The sequence below is a fragment of the Pteronotus mesoamericanus genome, unplaced genomic scaffold (assembly GCF_021234165.1).
Source record: "Pteronotus mesoamericanus isolate MK-2021 breed Mesoamerican mustached bat unplaced genomic scaffold, CSHL_Meso_final scaffold_651, whole genome shotgun sequence".
Classification (NCBI taxonomy): domain Eukaryota; kingdom Metazoa; phylum Chordata; class Mammalia; order Chiroptera; family Mormoopidae; genus Pteronotus; species Pteronotus mesoamericanus.
The window spans coordinates 34543401-34561984 of NW_026555325.1; the positions used below are offsets into that span (position 1 = coordinate 34543401).

Below are 18584 nucleotides of genomic sequence, written 5' to 3' on the forward strand. Positions count from 1 at the left end.
ATAGAGAATTCATAAAGAATTTCTGTTGAATACAGTAGCTTTAAAAATACACTTTAAAAGCTACAACTCCAGATCTCCACAAATGCAAACAAGGTAATCTTCCATTGCTTCTAGCATCCCTCATGTCCTTACTAGTGTACCTTCCGAACAAGAAAACCACCAAAAATAAAGTTTTAAAGAGAACTCTAAATGACTAATGGGGGAAGGATCTTAAATATCTAAGCATTAGACAACAAACCCCATAAGGGGGAAAAAATGCAATTTGAGGGGCAAATTAAGTATGCATACTGATGCTTTTACAAAATAAGTATTATACATTTTTCACGGTTAAACTTCATCTATCATGAGTATCTTGAAAAAAACATTTTAAAATCAATGAAATTTCAAACTCTGGGTGCCTAACTCCATTTTGATTTCTTAAAACATTAAAAATTGCAACTCAGTTGAATACCTACAAAATAAGCCCCTGGAACAATATAATTTGTCTCCCTATCCCAAGTCTCACTTAAAACCCTTTATGTTTAAGCCACAAAGAAAGGAAATTCTTAATATTGTGGACATGGTGAATCTCCAACTACCTCCTCAGGCTCTTTTCCATCACTCCTACTTCTCACCATTCATCCTATCCACACTCACAGTTCTTTCCGTGTGACAGGGCTTGAAACAAGCAATTTACTCTAAATAATCGATCTCTCCTTCCTCCCTCAACTAACTTATTAGCTCCCCCACAACCTTTATCTCTCAGCATAACCATCACTTCCTCAAGGTAACACTACGCACGCACACACTGACTCTCTTCATTGTACAGTTGAAGATTGATGTCCAGTATTTATGTGATGTTTATTTAATTTCTTCTCTTCCACTGTATTATAAACTCCATGAAGGCAAAAGTCATATCTGTTTTTACTCATCATTACATCCCTCAGAATTTAGCACACTTAAAAAGAGGTGCTCTGTAAATAATGTACCAAAAGAATAAGATACAGTGATCTAAAGACTTCAAACCAAAGCAAGCCTGTCAAAATAACTACTTACATTTAAAACAAATATAAGTTTTTGAGACAATGTATACATTTATATACATCTAATAACAGGGAAGTAAACAAAGTTAGATAATTTTTTAAGATGGAGAAAAACACAGCATTAATAAGTTAAAGCTCAGTAAAAAACCTAAACTTCCCATTAACAATTGTTTCTCTCCCCAACTTTCAGAAGTTCCGACGGAGAAGCTCAATGTGCCCTAAACACTAGCGCTATGTACCATCACACTGCTGTCCCTTTCCTTAGGGGTTTTCAATCAACTTTCTGAAACGAAAATGGAGAAACTAAAAGACATCAACACAAAATAATGGATTTTTTCCTCGCCAAAATAAAAAATTATGATGTTAAAAAACTAAAATAAGTTTCAAACATGTGGTAATAGGCAATAAACAATTCACCAGGAAGTTGTTTAAAATCCAGCAATGTAATTACACATTTATTGGTATAATTATTTAATGTTTATTTCCACCACTAGTATAGAAACTACATAAAACCAGAGATTATATTAATTTAGCTACCTTCTTGATATTTGCAGCACCCAGAACAGAAAGCATTTACTATTTAATTAATGAACAATAAATAAACAACCAAGCAAACTGCATTTCTGGTGACTTAAAGATATTTGAAGAAAATAATCTTTCAGTAAAGAATATAAAAGATAAAAATCTTATTTCACCTGCATTTTAATAAACTACTGAAGATGAAAATATATAATTTTGAATTGAAGATTTTTCCATTTTAATAGCTTCATAGTAATCATTTTATCTTTTTAATCTCTACAACTTTATTTTTATTTTTAAAAGATTTTATTTATTTATTTTTAGAGAGATGGAAAGGGAAGGAGAAAGAGAGGGAGAGAAACATTAATGTGAGAAAGAAACATCAATCAGTTGCCTCTTGTACACATACCAAAGGAGGACGGAAACACAACCCAGGCATGCGCCCTCACTGGGAATCAAACTGGTGACATCTCACTTTGTGAGACAGCTCCCAACCAATTGAGTCACACAGGTCAGAGCCCTACAACTCTTTTTTACTAATAGTAATTCTGTGAAGGTTTTTAAAATTCTAGCTATAAACATATCATTCTGTGTTCCATGTGCTATACAGTAACGGATACCCTATTTCATTAATTCTAAGATGCATAGAGGGTCCAGCACAAATAACACTCCTTTTTAATTACAAAATCATAAGCATGTAATTCTGCAACATAACAATATCACACTCAAGCACACCATATGACATCTTAGGTAAAATATTCAAATTAAAACTATGAATTATTACACCCGTATTAGTACCTACCAACCATACTCAAGCAGGCATTATTTCTGCCCGACCCTGTATTTTCAGTTTAACATCTCTGAAATCAATCACTATAACAAAGCATGGTATCTATTTTAATTGGATTTTTTTCCTTTCCTAACAATACCTTTAGCCTCACTGAAATCTAATAAAGTATGTACAATTCAGACCAAATTCATTTTTCCCCTGATGGTTAGAAAAACATGGATGAATATCATATTAAAAAACAATAAAACCAAAGACTTTATTACATTTATTAATGGCTTCAGACTATTATCAGGATCTTACCATCACCTTAAACTTTACCTGCTCTGAAGATTTTAAGTCAGCCCTGCCTGGTGTGGCTCAGTGGATTGAGCTCCGGCCTGCGAACCTAAGGGTCACCAGTTGGATTCCCAGTGCAGAGCACATGCCTGGGTTGCAGGCCAGGTCCCCAGTAGGGGGCGCACGAGATGCAACCACACATCGATGCAACATTGATGTTTCTCTCCCTCTCCTTCTCCCTCCCTTCCCTTCTCTAAAAATAATAATCTTTTTTAAAAATTTTAAAAAAAAGATTTTAAGTCAAAAGTCCATCTCTAACCACCACCCCCCTTTATACCCAGGGTATCTGCTCTTGAACCTTATCAGGAAATCAGATGAATGAGCCTTGCACTTTTCAGTCCTCTCCTATTTTCACTCCTACCCTTTGTTAAGCTCTATTCTACCTATTAGTTTAATCACTCTCATACCCAAACCTTCAGCTCTCTTCCCCCATACTCCTGCCACACCTACCCTATCAATCCTACTTCCTTATAGACATCTCCTACGTGGATATCCCAGGTATACAAATTCAAAAACTGTCCCAAACTGAACTTATCAACTCTCTCTCAAGACTTACTGCTCCTTCTATATTCAACATAACTCAGTGAATGACATGACGATTCATTCAACTACCCCTGCACAGGAACCCAGCTGTCACACTAGATTCTACCCTCACTTTACGACTCTCACCAGAACCAATAAAAAAAGAAAACTGTCAGAGAATAAAAGGCTCTCATTAATATACAGGCTTTAGGTAACACTACTTTACATGAATTTCCACCACCTCCACTCCTACTCATAACTTTATTCTCTTCCTGTACCACAAACCCTTCCAGAAGACATTTCCATATCTTCATCCAAAGTGAAGCTACCTAGAGCAGGGCTTCTCAAACTGTTTGTGGTAGGTGTCTCGTAAAATAAAATAAAAATGAATTACTAGGCAAATGAACTCAAAAGACCTACCAAAAACTAGCACAATTTTATTAAATTCGAATGACAAAAAACTAGTCAAACTGACATAAAATTTTCTAGATGTTCATTTTCAATTGCTATAGGTATGCAGTTGAGGACCAGTAACACACAGAAACAAAAACACTAAACCAGACCACAGCTGGCACCTATCTCTAATTTGTCTAATTTTTTTGCATTAATTTTCTCATAATTTTGCCATAAAGTGCAGTCTTAACCTGAGCTTTTACCTAAACCTTCCTATTCTTTCAGATAATTACTATGTTTTTAGCTCACTTTTGCAGTCAAAAGGACACAAACCAACACATGGTTCTACTTGTTTTCTCTTTGCTTTTTTAAAAAATAAGTTAGTGAAGCTCTTTTTTTTTTTTTAGGTTTTTTTTTTTTTGGTTTTTTTTTTTTTAGTTTTTAAAATATGTTCATTGATTTTAGAAAGGAGAGAGAAAAAATCATCAATGCTAGAGAGAAACATCGATTGGTTGCCTCTCGTACGTGCCCTAACCAGGGATCAAACCTGCAACTTAGGCATGTGCCCTGACTGGGAAATCGAACCCTAAGCCTTTTGGTGTATATAACAACACTCCAACTGAGTGCCACTGGCTAGGGCTATCTTTGCTTCCTATCCCTCTCTCCGTTAAGGATTATCTTACATACAGTTTCTCCTTATACTTTTCATCTCTAATAAATCACCTGGACGCCCTTCGCTCCTCTAAAATAATGGCAATCCCCTCCTCTATCAATTCTGCCTTCTTAACACATGGAAAAATAAGAATGCAGAGAAGTTCCACAAGTTAAGAAAACTTCAAAATGCCATTACTTCCACATAGAAACTTCTCAGTGAATCTAATCCAGAACAGCAGATAAAATTCAATTAGAATATAATACCAACACAGCATACACATGCTATAAAATAAGCCCTCTCATATGGATATTATACTAAATAACATCAATGTCACAATTAACAAATGAATTCATGATTCATCTTGTGAAGCAAAGTACATCTTCTATTAATCAGTCATTTCTAATTTTATTTGAGCAATAATGGAAAAAAACATTGATCATAATGAGATCAATCAGTTAAATAAACAGCTGTACTCACGTGTTAGATGAAAGATTCCATCACAGGCACTAATATGCGATAAAAAGGCATTTCCCAAGCCCTGTCCATTGTGAGCTCCTTTTACAAGACCAGCAATATCCACTACATTTAGAAAGGCAGGAATTTTGCTGAAAAAAAACAAAAGATAGTTTTATTATAAAACAGACCTAAGAATCTACTTATCAAACAAATAAATTTCCCATACATTTTACATGAATTAATTCCTTCCTTTCTAAAACAATGTTTAGAAGAGTCTCAATAATGATTTGATAAAAACTACGAAAATAAATAAGTAAATGAATAAGAAGTAATCTTTCATACATTAGGACTTTCTTGTGTAGGAAAATGAAAGAAAAAGGAGAGCAGCTGTTTTTAATGTGTCTCTAAAAAATAAAACTCGTATCATTAATTTTACTATCCTATTCTACTGGCACATGCACACATACACAAAATTTACAGTGGAGAACATTTAAAGAGCATACTAACACAATGCAAGGTAACTACCATAGAATAAGCCAATGTAATTTGTGCCAGTCACGGGGCTAAAAGCTTTGCATTTCATGTAATCATTTCAAAGTTCAAAACAATTCTATCAGGTAGGTGTTATTTATTAACCCTACTTTACGGATGAGAAAATTAAGCCTTCAGAAACCAGTTGCATAGAGGATCACTCAGCTAGTTGTGACAAAACTGGGATTCAAACACAGGATATCAGGGTTTGCATTTAATCACCATATAGATTATATAGCCAAAAACTGCATGTAATGAAGTGACGCAGTCATCATTATGGTAATAAACAAGTTGTAAACAATAGCAACAGTTAGACATATATACAAAAAAACCTTTGCTTTGCTCAAAGTAAATGCACATTAACATAAGTCAGAAACCAAGTTAGGAAAACAAGTCAGCCATGTAAAAAAGGATATTAAAGTGCAGGACTAAATAAAGATAATTTAATATCATATAACAAAGGTGTATGATATAAGATACATGTATGTATGTATTCTTTGTCAATTTACAAAAGAGGTTTTTTTTTTTTTCCAGAATGTCAATTTTACCACAGGATAGATAAAATACAACATAAAAACTACAAAAGAGATTTCTGGTCAAAATGGCAACATAGGAAAACATGGCTCGCCTCCTTGCACAACCACATCAAAATTACAATTAAACTGATAGAACAACCATCACACAGAACTATCAGAAATCAAGTTGTCAGTAGTCTGACAATTACAAAATTAAAGAAACCACATCCATCAAGACTGGTAGGGGTGCAGAGACATAGAATGGGCTGGTCCCATATCCATGTATGGTAAATAAAATCTCAGGAGGGATATCTCAGGAACAAGGAGTCCAGCCCCACACCAGGCCCCACCAGCCCAGGGTTCCAGTGCCAGGATGGTAAGTCCCCATAACTTCTGGCTGCAAAAACTAGCAGGGATTGAGTTGGTGGAAGAAACATCTGGAGGACCAAGCAGTTCCTGTTAAAGAACCCGCACACAGACTTACTCAGACTTACTACCTCTGAGCTCCAGCACCAAGATAGCAGCTTGAAAGGCACCAGTAACACACAGGGAGGAAGTGAAGTGCCTGGCATGAAGGTGGGAGCTGGAGGACAGCTTTCTCCCAGGCAGAAAGGTGGGCAGAGGCCATTGTCCCTTTTATGAACCCCCTCTCCACAGAGCCACAGAACCAGAGAGTCACAGAGCCACAAAGCCGGCAGGCTTGTGCCATACCCGAGTCTCCACCAACCTGGCTAACACTGTTTGCCCCACCCTGGAGATCCCAGGAGACTCCATCCCACCCATCCTCAAGCCCATCCAAGATGTGAAGAGTGGCTTTTCCATATGAATGGCTGGTTGTGGCTCATTCTTCACAACCTCCTAAATCCTCTCAAACAAGCAACAGCCAGCCTCAGTGAGCCCAAAGCCCCTATGCTTCTTGTTAAGTGGCCCCAGGCCCGGCACTAGCAACAGCCAGCCTAGAATCATAGTTTGGCTTCACCTGGGAATCTCCAAGCCCAGCACAAGGAGCAGCCATCTCAGATTGCTTTACAGCTCAGGCAGGGTGGCCCCAGACAGGACACAGGTAAGGGCTGACACTGACCTGCACCACCTGGGAAACCCCAGGGCCAGCGCACCCAGTGGACAGCTACAGACCATACTGGAGCACCACCACCCTGCCCCTGCACAGCTGATCCTCCACAGAGGGCAGAGGTTAGTGGTCAGTGGTCACAGCCAGTCCTTGCAGCTGACTGGCCTGGGTGAATCCCTCCCATTGACCTGCCAAAAACAACCAAGGCTCAACTACAAGAGGAGGGTATACTCAGCCCACAGGAAGGACACACCTCGAGTACCTAGCCTGAGTCATAGGGGAGGCTGTGCCACTGGACCCTACAGACACCTACTACTTTAGGCCATGCTACCAAGACAGGCAGTCGGAGCAGCTCTACCTAATACATAGAAACAAACACAGGGAGCCTAACAAAATGAGGAGACAAAGAGACATGTCCCAAATGAAAGGACAGATCAAAACTCCAGAAAAAGAGCTAAAAATGGAGATAAGCAATCTCTCAGATGCAGAGTTCAAAACACTGGTTATGAGGATGCTCAAGGAACTTAGTGAGCACCTGATCAGCATAAAACAGATCCAGACAGAAATGAAGGACACACTAATTGAAATAAACAACAATTTACAGGGAAACAACAGTAGAGTGGATGAAGCCAAGAATCAAGTCAATAATTTGGGACATAAGGAACCAAAAAACAACCAATCAGAAGAAAAAAGAATAAAAAAATGATGATAGCAGAAGCAGCCTCTGGTATAACTTCAAGCACTTGAACATTAGCATCATAGGGGCACCAGAAGAAGAAAAGAAAAAGCAAGACATTGGAAATGTATTTGAGAGAATAACAAAAGAAAACTTCCCTAATTTGGTGAAGGAAATGCACATAGAAGTCCAGGAAGCACTGGGAGTCCCAAACAAAATGGACACCAAGAGGCTCTCACCAAGTCACATCATAATTCAAATGCCAAAGGTTAAAGATAAAGAGAGACTCCTAAAGCAGCGAGAGAAGAGTAGTTAGTGACCTACAGGAGATTTCCTATTAGACTGTCAGCTGACTTCTCAAAAGAAACTTTGCAGGCTAGAAGGCATTGGCAAGAAATATTCAAAGTCATGAAAAGCAGAGACCTATAGCCAAGCTTGTTCTACCCAGCAAACCTCCCATTTAGAACTGAAGGGCAGATAAATAACTTCCCAGACAAGAAAAACTTAAGGAATTCATCATCACCAAATCATTATTATATGAAATGTTAATAGACCTATTTAAGAAAAAGAAGATCAAAACTATGAACAATAAAATAGCAATAAATACACATCTATCAACAACTGAACCTAAAAAACAAACTAAGCAAACAGTAACAACAGAGACAGAATCATGGATACAAAGAGCATTTTGATAGTTACCAGATGGGAAGGTGATTTAGGGGAATGGATAAAGAGGTGAAGGGATTAAGTACAAATAGGTAGTTACAGAATATCCGTGAAGATGTAAAATGCAGTAGAGGACATGGAGTAGCCTAAGAACTTATACACATGACCCATGGACATGAACAATGGTGTGGGGATTGCCTGAGGGAGGGGGGATGCTGAGTGGAGGGGGAAAAAGAGGGAAAATTGAAACAACTGTAACAGCATATCAATAAAATATAATTTTTTTAAATGTTCCACAAAATACTTCCTTATTAGCTGCATGAAAAACAAGTCCTTTTAAAATAATTGTTCTATAAAGAATTTATAGATAGAAATTACTTGATAATTGTTATCAGCAAAGCTACAGAAAACACATAAAATGGGGTAGGTGTTTTTCTGTTGGATCTTGTGGTTGCCTCCCTAACATCCTGTGCCCCTCTCTTCGTAACTATACTGATTTTCCTTTGGCTAGCCATACCTTCCCAGGTTATTCCAGTGCTTTGGAGAAGCTGGCTCTACCCTAACTCTAAAAAAGAGGCATGTAGCTTAGGCCTATACAAGTTTAATCTCATCCCCTTGGAAGGACAAATGGTTCTAAGACCTTCACCTTGCCTCTTTTGCCAAGAAAGACTTGAGAAGTTTGCCAAGTTAGCAGTGTTCTTGAACAGAAGCTCATCAGTCTTCTGACAGAGCTTCTAGAAGCAAGCCCCTTTCCTTCAAACTGAAGGTGGATAAGAAAGCATACAATTTCAAGATTTGAGAAACATCCTGTGACCACAAGGGGAAGGCAATCTTACATCAAGCTAAGAAATAAAGTCAAATGAAAAGGAAAAGAAACCAACTCTACACAATTGAGTTGCCTAAACCAACACCATGCTACTTGTTATTAACTCAATACATCAAATTTTTGAAAAAAAATTTTAACCCTCATCCAAGGATGTGTTTATTGATTTGAGAGAGGGTGCAGGTGGAGAGAGAGACACAGATGGACGGACAGACAGACAGAGACAGAGACATCAAGCAGCTGCCTCCCATACACACTCCAACCAGGAACTGAACACTCAACCTGATTGGGAACAGAACTCACAACCTTTGGTGTATGGGATTACACTCCAGTCTGCATCACCTGGCCAGGGCAGTAAACCAATTTTTTAACTCAACATGTGTAAGCCAATAATGATATCAGCTTAAATGATATCATTTCTAACAACTAAAAACATCCACATGTTACATATAAAGTACAGTAGCAGGGATATGAACGGAAAGTTACTGCATTTGAAATGAAAAGACTTGGGTTCTACTCCTGGTTGACTCTTATTATGTGTGACCTTGGGAAAATCATTTCACTTCTCTGGGCTTCAGTTTCCTTTTATGAGGAAACTACACAGGACAATCTATAGCTCTAAGACTATTTCCTAATGAAAATGAGTGTCTTAATTTCTGATTCTTGATTTAAGGTTTAAACTAGTAACACAACATCTCAAAAAATAACTACTTAAGCCCTAATTCAAGGATATTTCATGACTGTACCAATGATTTCATGACTACATGAACAAAATAATGTTCTTAGACAATATGAAACTTTTTTTTAAGATTGTATTTATTTATCTTTAGAGAGAGGGGAAGGGAGGGAAAAAGAGAGGGAGCAAAACATCAATGTGTGGTTGCCTCTCACACACTCCCTACTGGGGACCTGGCCTGCAACCCAGGAATGTGCCCTGACTGGGAATCAAACTAACGACCTCTTGCTTTGCAGGTCAGCACTCAATCCACTAAGTCACACCAGCCAGGGCCATATGAAACATTCTTGAGAATAAAACAGTCAGGTGAAAAATCTTTTAATCACTAAAGTATAATGAACATAGAATACTAAAAATATGTTTTTCTTCATTAGAACAGACTGATATGATGAATAGTATATTCCTTTCATCAAAAATAATCTAACAGAGTAGTTTGGGGTAGCAAGAAAAGAAATGCTATGAATTATTGTCAATTCTTTTTTCAAATTATAACAAAGTTTATTTAGATAGTTACAGAGGTAGTAAAAGTGAGCCAAAGAAGAAATGGGCTAAGGAAACAAGTCACAGAGGCACAAGAAGTGCCCCTGGATCTTGGGAGAGAGGAAAGTCAAGGTAATGTGCTTGGGGAAGGGGTAGAAGAGGGGGAAGGGAAAGGAAGAATTAATGTCAATTCTTTATTTGCTTAACCACAGAGGCCAAAATCCATAATGGCATTTAGTCAATGTTCACTACTAAAGTTAAAGCAAGGGAAATTTTAAAAAATTAATTCCCTCACTGCCTAAAATTTCAATAAATTTGAAAATCCAAGAGCTTTAATATAGTTCTCATGTTTCTGAAAAATTTCAGCAAGGTCACATGACCACAAAGTCTGGCAATGGCAAGGATCCACACAAGGAGAGACAGTATGGGGAGAGCAGGCAGCACAACAGTAGCCAAGGCCCAATCTGGAGTCCAAATCAGGTCACAATCCATTAGGGTCAAGAGACTGGCTACAGTCCTGTGGTCAGTGTGGCCAGTGTTGCTGAAGTGTGGTCCTATGAACCGGAAGGTTGTTGAGTTCAATTCTTGGTCAGGACACATGCCTAGGTTGCAGGTTCAATCCCAGGTCTGAGAAAGGCAACCAATCAACGTTTTCCTCTCACATCAATGTTTCTCTCCCTCTCCCTCCTTTCCCCTCTCTAAAGTCAGTGGGCTTTTCTTTGGGTGATGACAATTAAAAAAAAAAAAAGAAAAGAAAAGGTATTGGCTACATACAAAGAGACTGAGCAAATAGCACATTATTAGGACAACTGGAGAAATCTAAATGCAACTTGTAAATTAGATGGTAATACTGGACCAGTGTTAATGCCCTGATTTTGATGGGTTCACTGTGATTATGTAGGAGAGTGTCTGTATTTAGTAAACACAAACTGAAGATCTGAAGTGCAGTGTGGCATCAAGGCTGTAACTTATTCTCAACGATTTGGAGAAATTTACATAAAGGATATATAAGCATTCTATGTGATATTTTGCAGCTTTTATATAAATTTGAAATAATTTAAAAATAAAAAGGTCTTTAAAAGGACACCAAAGTCACCTTGAGGAACTAATTTCAGGAATATGATTTCAGCTATACTCAATGACTGTGACAGATTATAACCAACTGAGTAACACTGATATGAATAAATACATGAATGAATAAAAGAAGAAAGCACTTCCTTATAGAAGGATGCCAACTAATAAATGAAGCAATGATGGAATTACAAAAACACCATGTGACAATCATCATAGTAATAATTAATCAAAAAATCAATAGATGCTAAAACTTGTGGATGAAAGTTGGAGAAGTAAATGGATTTGGTATATACTTTGTAGTTAGAACTCATAGGAACTGCTGATAGTCTGAATATAGGAGAGAGGCAAAAAGATGAAGGATAAATTTTGGGTTCTGACTTAAACAACTGGAAAAATAACAGTGCTGTTTAATGAAATTATAAATGTGTTGAGGAAGAACAAATGTGACACAAGGCAAAGTGAAATCAGCAGCCCATTTTGGACATGCCAAGTCTGAGGCACCTGTTGTCAGTATCAAGAAGGCAGTTAGATACATGTCTAAAGTTCAGCAGAATTCAAGGTTGGAGACAGAAATTTGGGATTTATTCAAAACAGTGAAAAACGATAAGTAAACTAAGCTCTCAATAATAGGGAAAGAAAGTGCACATTCATATAATAATTATGATTTACTTTGCTCTTTTTAATCTAGAAAAAAATATTAATAATACCCCAAGTAAAAAAGTGTCCTATTTCTGTAAGTACATGTGCACATATTCAGGGGAAAATATGGAAAAATATACTTTCAAAGTATTTATTAGATCAAGGTAGAAGTATAGTAATTTTTTACTCTCTTTATACATTTCCATATTGTCTGAACTTTCTACAATAAACTTACCTTATTTTTTCTAATTAAAGAAAATATACATGCTTGTTATAAAAATTTATAAAAATTTCAAATATGGAGGAATTTAAGAAATGAAGTAAAAATCCCCTAAAAATTTTATTACCCAAGGATAACTGTCAATTAATTTGTGATCTTCATTTCATCCATTTTCCTATGAATACATACATACATGTATAATTTTATATAAATGAGATCATATAATACAGACTAATTACTTCCTCTACTTCACATTCTCCAAGAAAAAAATAACTGCAGTGTAAACAACCCGATGTATCCCTCACCCTCTCCATGCCCTACTTTACTTGCAACCCCAAACAATAATACTACATTAATTTTGGGAAATAAAATGTCCCACATGATTTAAAATATATCACTTACAGATATTTACTCAGTTTATACAGGGCCACTGAATAAACCTTGGCATAAAGATTTTCTTACCTTGCTGGTTTGTGGTACTGGCAAAGAAAATCAAACCTTTCATCTGGCACAGGTACTCTGCTCTCATTTGGATCAATAGTGCAGAATGGGAAGTTTTCTGCTGAAGCCTGACTATTGGTTAATACATTGAAGAAGGTAGACTTCCTAAAATGGATAAAAATAATTGAATCAATTCTTAGGCTAACACTCAGAAAAATTTATCTCATTCTCATTTCAATGCTCAAATAAGATCCATGAAAATTACAAACCAATCAGGGAAAGAGATGGGGAGGAAGAATACATTTTTACTAACAGCAATGAGTAAAATTTACAACAATGCAGCTCACGATTTATAAATTAGGTTATGTTCCTATCTCTGGCTATTTGAAATGTGACAAGCATTTTCCCAAAGAATCTTTACTGTAAATGACAGCTAGCTCCATATCACACCACAAATCTATTTCATTCCTAAAGTCCCTGGTAGTACCAGCTTATCACTTCACCTCTACTTAATGTAAGTTTCTCTAGCATAAACGTACATAGATGTGTACCTAGTTAGGTCAGTCACTTCCCAAGCATTCTAAATTGGGGGCTAGAAGATGCTAATTGTCTAACAGAAAATGGGAGGTTGTAGCTCAGACTCCCTTCTAATTTTTAGTATATAAGGATTACTGCTAAGTCTAGAATTATGAAATTATGTTATGAAAGTCAAAATGTGAAATTTTTCCAAGGTATAACATAAATTTTAAAAATCTATTAATAATAAGTTGGTCAATAGTTTTCTAATTATCTGATTCTTATCAGGCAATACATGCTCAGAGAACGCCAACTCATATTAACACGAGTCACATTTTTTAAAATGATAATTACATGCCAAAAATCATAGATTAAAATAAAGAAAAAAAATTTAAAGCTTTGTTGATCTGACTTTTCCTTGCTCCAGAAATAGAACTGTAATACATATGAGAATTTAAAATAAAAATAAGTATTATATAATTTTTTAAAACTGGAGGATTTGAGAAAGTAGTTAAGGATTATATGAGAGACTCTGAGACTGGTGCTTGCTAACTCTAGCTAGATATGATTTTGTAAAAACGTTTACAAATAGACCGAGTTTGAAACAAAAGAATATTCAAAAGTATAATGGTTGTGTGAGCATAGTGGGATTATGGATGACTATTATTCTCTTTTTCAAACATTTTTTAATGCAAAAATGTCTATTAAGGTGAAATCTAAGCCTACACTCATCAAGAAAAATTTACACTTAGTATAGTTAGCTCATCTCATTGAACTTTTAAACCAAAGAAACAGTCCTTTTTTTTTTAACTCTAAGAACCTTGTAAGATTAATGGATAAAGGCAAACATCAACACTTATCTAAATACTGGTGAGAAGGTTGTTTTGGAAACAAGACGCTTAAAACCTGTACCTGCCTATAGGTGTTTAAATATTGCTCTTATATCACATTCAGACTAAATATTTTTAAAAAAAGAGTAGAAACAAGATAAAAATAGCCACTTAAATCATTACTAGTTGCTTAGAGCACCACTGATCAAACCAGTAGCTTTCAAAAGCCTGCCTATAATAGAATCAGCTGAGAATGTAAAAGCAGACATTACCAAGTCTCTTTCAAGACCTGGTATACATCCCAATATTCTAAAAATATCTCAGGTGATGTATATGTAAAGTCAGGTTTTAGAAACACTGGGCTAGATTCAGACTCAGCTAACAACCCACTGAATTAACAGTGACTGTCATAAAATTTATATTGGCAACCTCCAAGAGCCTGGTAACAATCCAGAACTCTAAGAGTGAAAAGAAATCACTAATTTCTAGTGATTGTAATTTCAATCCTGTTAATATACATGTCACAGTACTTAATTTAAAGTAATCTGTACATTTATAGAGTTATAGTTCATCTACTGCCAGAAAGGCGCTGAAGCTTAACACAATTTTAAAAATTAACACATACTCATATATTGGGTGTATGTGAGATCTTGCTCCCTGGCAGATGTCATCAATTTGGCTCAAATAAACTCTTATAAAAGAATGTTTTAAAAATTAACACATATAATAGGGCAGAAAATTTTTTAAAGTAGAACTCACATTCAGACTATGATCTATAAATACTATGTCCATTCAAAATGACCAGGACTTCTTGGAGAAATGGCTAATTCCAGGTCTGGGACCAGAAGTATACAAGATGATTCTCAAACATTTTTTCTCAAGGGAACACAAGGAAGCTATTAAAGGCCACAGAGTCCTATCAAAAGCACTCTAAGGTCAACGTGAATAGGCTGACTGGCCAAAATGGATCAGTCTGAGCATCAATAAGAATAGCTATAATAAATTTTAACAAATCAATTTTCAACCCAAATTTAGGCATCTGCATACACAGAAGTCTGATTTAGAGGCAGATTTTCTACTGTGCCAGCATGGGTGCCTCTAACCATGCTGACACCCTCAGATCCTGGTTGTTCAAGGGTCAACAGAAACTTTATAAATCCGTGAGTTGTTAATAATCCTCAACAGAACAAAACCCAAAAACCCTCTCTGGCCACGTTTTAAGGGTGCTAGGTGATAGATTCTTTTGAAGATTAAGTAAAACACTTATTGTATCTTTTCTACACAAACAAATTTTAGAGTATCAAAGAGTTGGCAGTAATATTATTTTATAGATATATTCCAGCCCATAAATGAGGAAAGAATAAAAAATTTAGAATACTACCATTCTGCAACACTTAGGAATCAATGAAGCTGGGAAACGATCACCAATGATAGTTAACACTGCACAAGGGCGGAAAAATAGTACCTAACAGTACTAATATATACACCATCTTTCATGTACTCTCACCATAAAAATTATCGGTTATCAATCTGATCAAGCCTTAGATATTACTACCATTTTATAGGAAATACAGCAAACACAAGAACATACTAAATGATACCATAAATATGCAATCAACAAAATCAAAACTTGGAAAATTCTATAGACAAATAACCAGATTTCTTCAACAACTGGGGGAGGGAGGAAATTCTGCTTTTGGGTAAGATGCAAAAAAGCTAACCGGAGATTACAACTCTCACACAGAAATAGAAAAGCCATATACATGCAGAATTAAGAAAGCATCTGAAGGGGCTAGGAACCTGGAAATACTTGGGGGAGGCGGAGGAAGCCTCAAATAAGTGATCTGACCTCCACAGCCACTTTTACCTTAGAGACATCTGCCCATTCTGGGCAGAAGAAAGAGGCCCAGAATCCAGGCTTTATACCCATTGAAAGCTGATGCTGGAGGACAGAGAGCCAAGCAAAGGATTTGGAGGAAATTTAGAGGAAGGGCCTAAAGAACACAACCAGAACCCTCAAGATATTTCTCCCAAGAGGGAAAACTACAAAAGTAAATGATGACATAAATTGGCCACTCTTTATATCTTATTTCCCTATCCACAAAAACAAATAAAAAGTGATACTTAAGTAGCCAGAACAATGCATGGCCTTAGTTATCTAAAACATAACTAAAATATTGTATGCTTACAATAAAAACATTACAAAATAATGTTACAATAAAAGTACTTAAAACAAAATTTAAATATATTAATTAATCCAAACACTTATAGATCAGTTATATGTTTTTGGAGGAGGGAGGGGACAGAACAACTGCAACTGTAGTTTTTTACATCTTATTTAAAAAAAAAAAACAATAAACCCTGCTCATTGTTATTACCACAGTCATAGTAACTGTGATGTAAAAAGACTGCAAGGAGTTTATGGAGTCATTTTCAAATTTAAGGCTATTATTAAGTATAGCATTTTTTACCATCTACACCGACAAAAATATATTTTATAAAAAGAAAGAAAGTTTACCCCTTCAATCATATCATATGGTAAAAACATAAAGAAAGTTCCATTATCTCTTAGGCTGAAAAAATTCTTACATACAAACTAGACTTGGAAGGCAAATCTCCATTTTCACAGATCACCTTATCATGAACATGGATTTTAAATTCCATAAAGTCATCCGTATCTTCCAATCACTTTGTAAGTACAAAAAAGTAAAAAGAAATAAAGAAGAAAAAATTTTGTCTAAGGATTTTTACTATAGACTTAGTGGCAAGTTAAGACATTTTGATCTATTCAAATCTATTAAAGAAAAGCCTTGCAAAAGCAAAGAATTTGAAAGTTTTGGCCTAAGCCTGAAGTGTTAAAAGCCCATAAAGCTTTTGTGAAATGAAGATTTTACACACACACACACACACACACACACACACACACATTTAGATCCTTTAAGGTTATTATTAAAACTTGAAAGTAGGAGGAAGGTTCAAAATTGCAGCAATCTCTCTTTTGCAAAAAGAAAGGGTTTACATAAGTATTATTTCAGCAATGATAACATTGAATAAAGAAAGAGTGGCTAGATTTAATGTATGACCCTACCATTTAGAGCCTAAATACTTAATTCTTGATATTTTACTGTAGTAAGTAAATCTGACCAACTAGGTGTTTTATCCAAAACCTAGTGCAAAATTACAACATGTATTGGGAAGTCAGGATATCGATGCAAATCCACAGCACCCTGAATTAACCATTTATAAGACACACATCCAAAACATGGAAAAAAGTAGAATGTTCTTTCAAAGTGCTTTGAGTTTAGACATAATTAAACAGTTAAAAAAAAAAAGTCTATCTGCTAGATACAGAAATAAATACAGATGACAGAAATAAATACCAATGAGTGTAGTATACATTGGTTAGAATAACCATATATATGTCCTGGCAAGTGAGAGGGCCTAAAAGCAGTACTACATCAGCAGCACATCTCATACCTATACCCCAAATCTTAGTTTCTAACCACAATTCTCCAGTAAAAGAAAACTGGGCTCCCTGGACTCAAGGTGGAGCAGGAAAAACACAGTGTTAGTCTGAAACATCTTATAGTGTCAGAGAGTGAGAAACTACTTTTAAAAAAGAAAGAAAATAATTGGGATATGTCAAAAGGACGTAAGAGGCAACTTAACAGAGCTCCCAATTGCCAAAGACAGAACAATTTGAACAAACAAAATGAACAGTTTTGGCAATATTGAAACAAAGATTAAAACAAAATGTAGTGAGCCCAAATAGAACTATATAAATAACTGAATAAATAACAAAACGAGGGGGGGGAAGACAAATCTTCCTTATAGAAGAATTACAAATAATAAGTGTAAAATAAATAAGGGAAGTAGGAAATCACCATTAACACACCACTAATAACTGCTGCAGGCAAAACCTACTGAGGGATGATAAAATGTAGTCGGGGAAACTTTAAAGAGAAACAGAACATTTGACTAGCCTCAAAATATCTTTCTCCCATAATATTAATAAATTTACTGTGGTGGTTCTAACAAATGTCTGCAAATTCTGATACTCCTTCCTTCAGAATGTGGAGCTTAATTCGCCTCCTACTGAGAATTTCAAAGCTCTAATCCAAGACAAGGAGGGCATTCTACCTGACCAGGAGTGTCTGACTTTTGCAGGCAAACAGCTGGCAAACTCTCTCTAACTACAATATACACAAAGAGTCCTCATTGTACTTGGTGCTGTGTCTGCAGGAAGGCATCTTCGAGCCCTTCCTCCCCCAGTTCTCCCAGAAGTACAACTGCAACAAGATCTGCTGCAAGCACTGCACCAGCCTGCATCCCTGAGCTGTCAATTGGTGCAGCTGCATCAACAACCTGAGCCTCAAAAATAAGGCCCCTCCACCATCTCCCCGGCCAACGGGGTCCCCCCTTGCCTGAACCCCCTCAGCCCTGGGGCCTCAATAAAGTTACCCTTTCACTGACTGGAGCAGTTTAAAAAAAAAAAAAAAAAAGCCTCTGCAATATTTCCAGTGAGAAATGAATGAAGATATGAAAAAAATAGATTGGTGCCCTGGCCAGGTAGCTCAGTTGGTTGAAGCAATGTCCAGTACACCAAAAGGTTACAGGTTCGATCCCTCTGAGGGGTATATGGGAGGCAACCAACTGATGCTTCCCTTTCACATAA

The 18584-nt window shown here is 36.2% G+C and overlaps 1 protein-coding gene across 1 annotated transcript in view; it reads right to left on the minus strand.

Annotated features, from left to right (window-relative positions):
* Positions 1-18584, minus strand: part of OLA1 (Obg like ATPase 1) — a 174161-nt gene that overhangs the window by 147942 nt on the left and 7635 nt on the right. Inside the window, exons 3-4 of the mRNA XM_054562371.1 lie at positions 12585-12728; positions 4715-4842 (exon numbers count right to left, since the gene is read on the minus strand). Of these exons, the coding sequence (XP_054418346.1) occupies positions 4715-4842; positions 12585-12728 (272 nt within the window). The remainder of the gene's footprint in view (positions 1-4714; positions 4843-12584; positions 12729-18584) is intronic.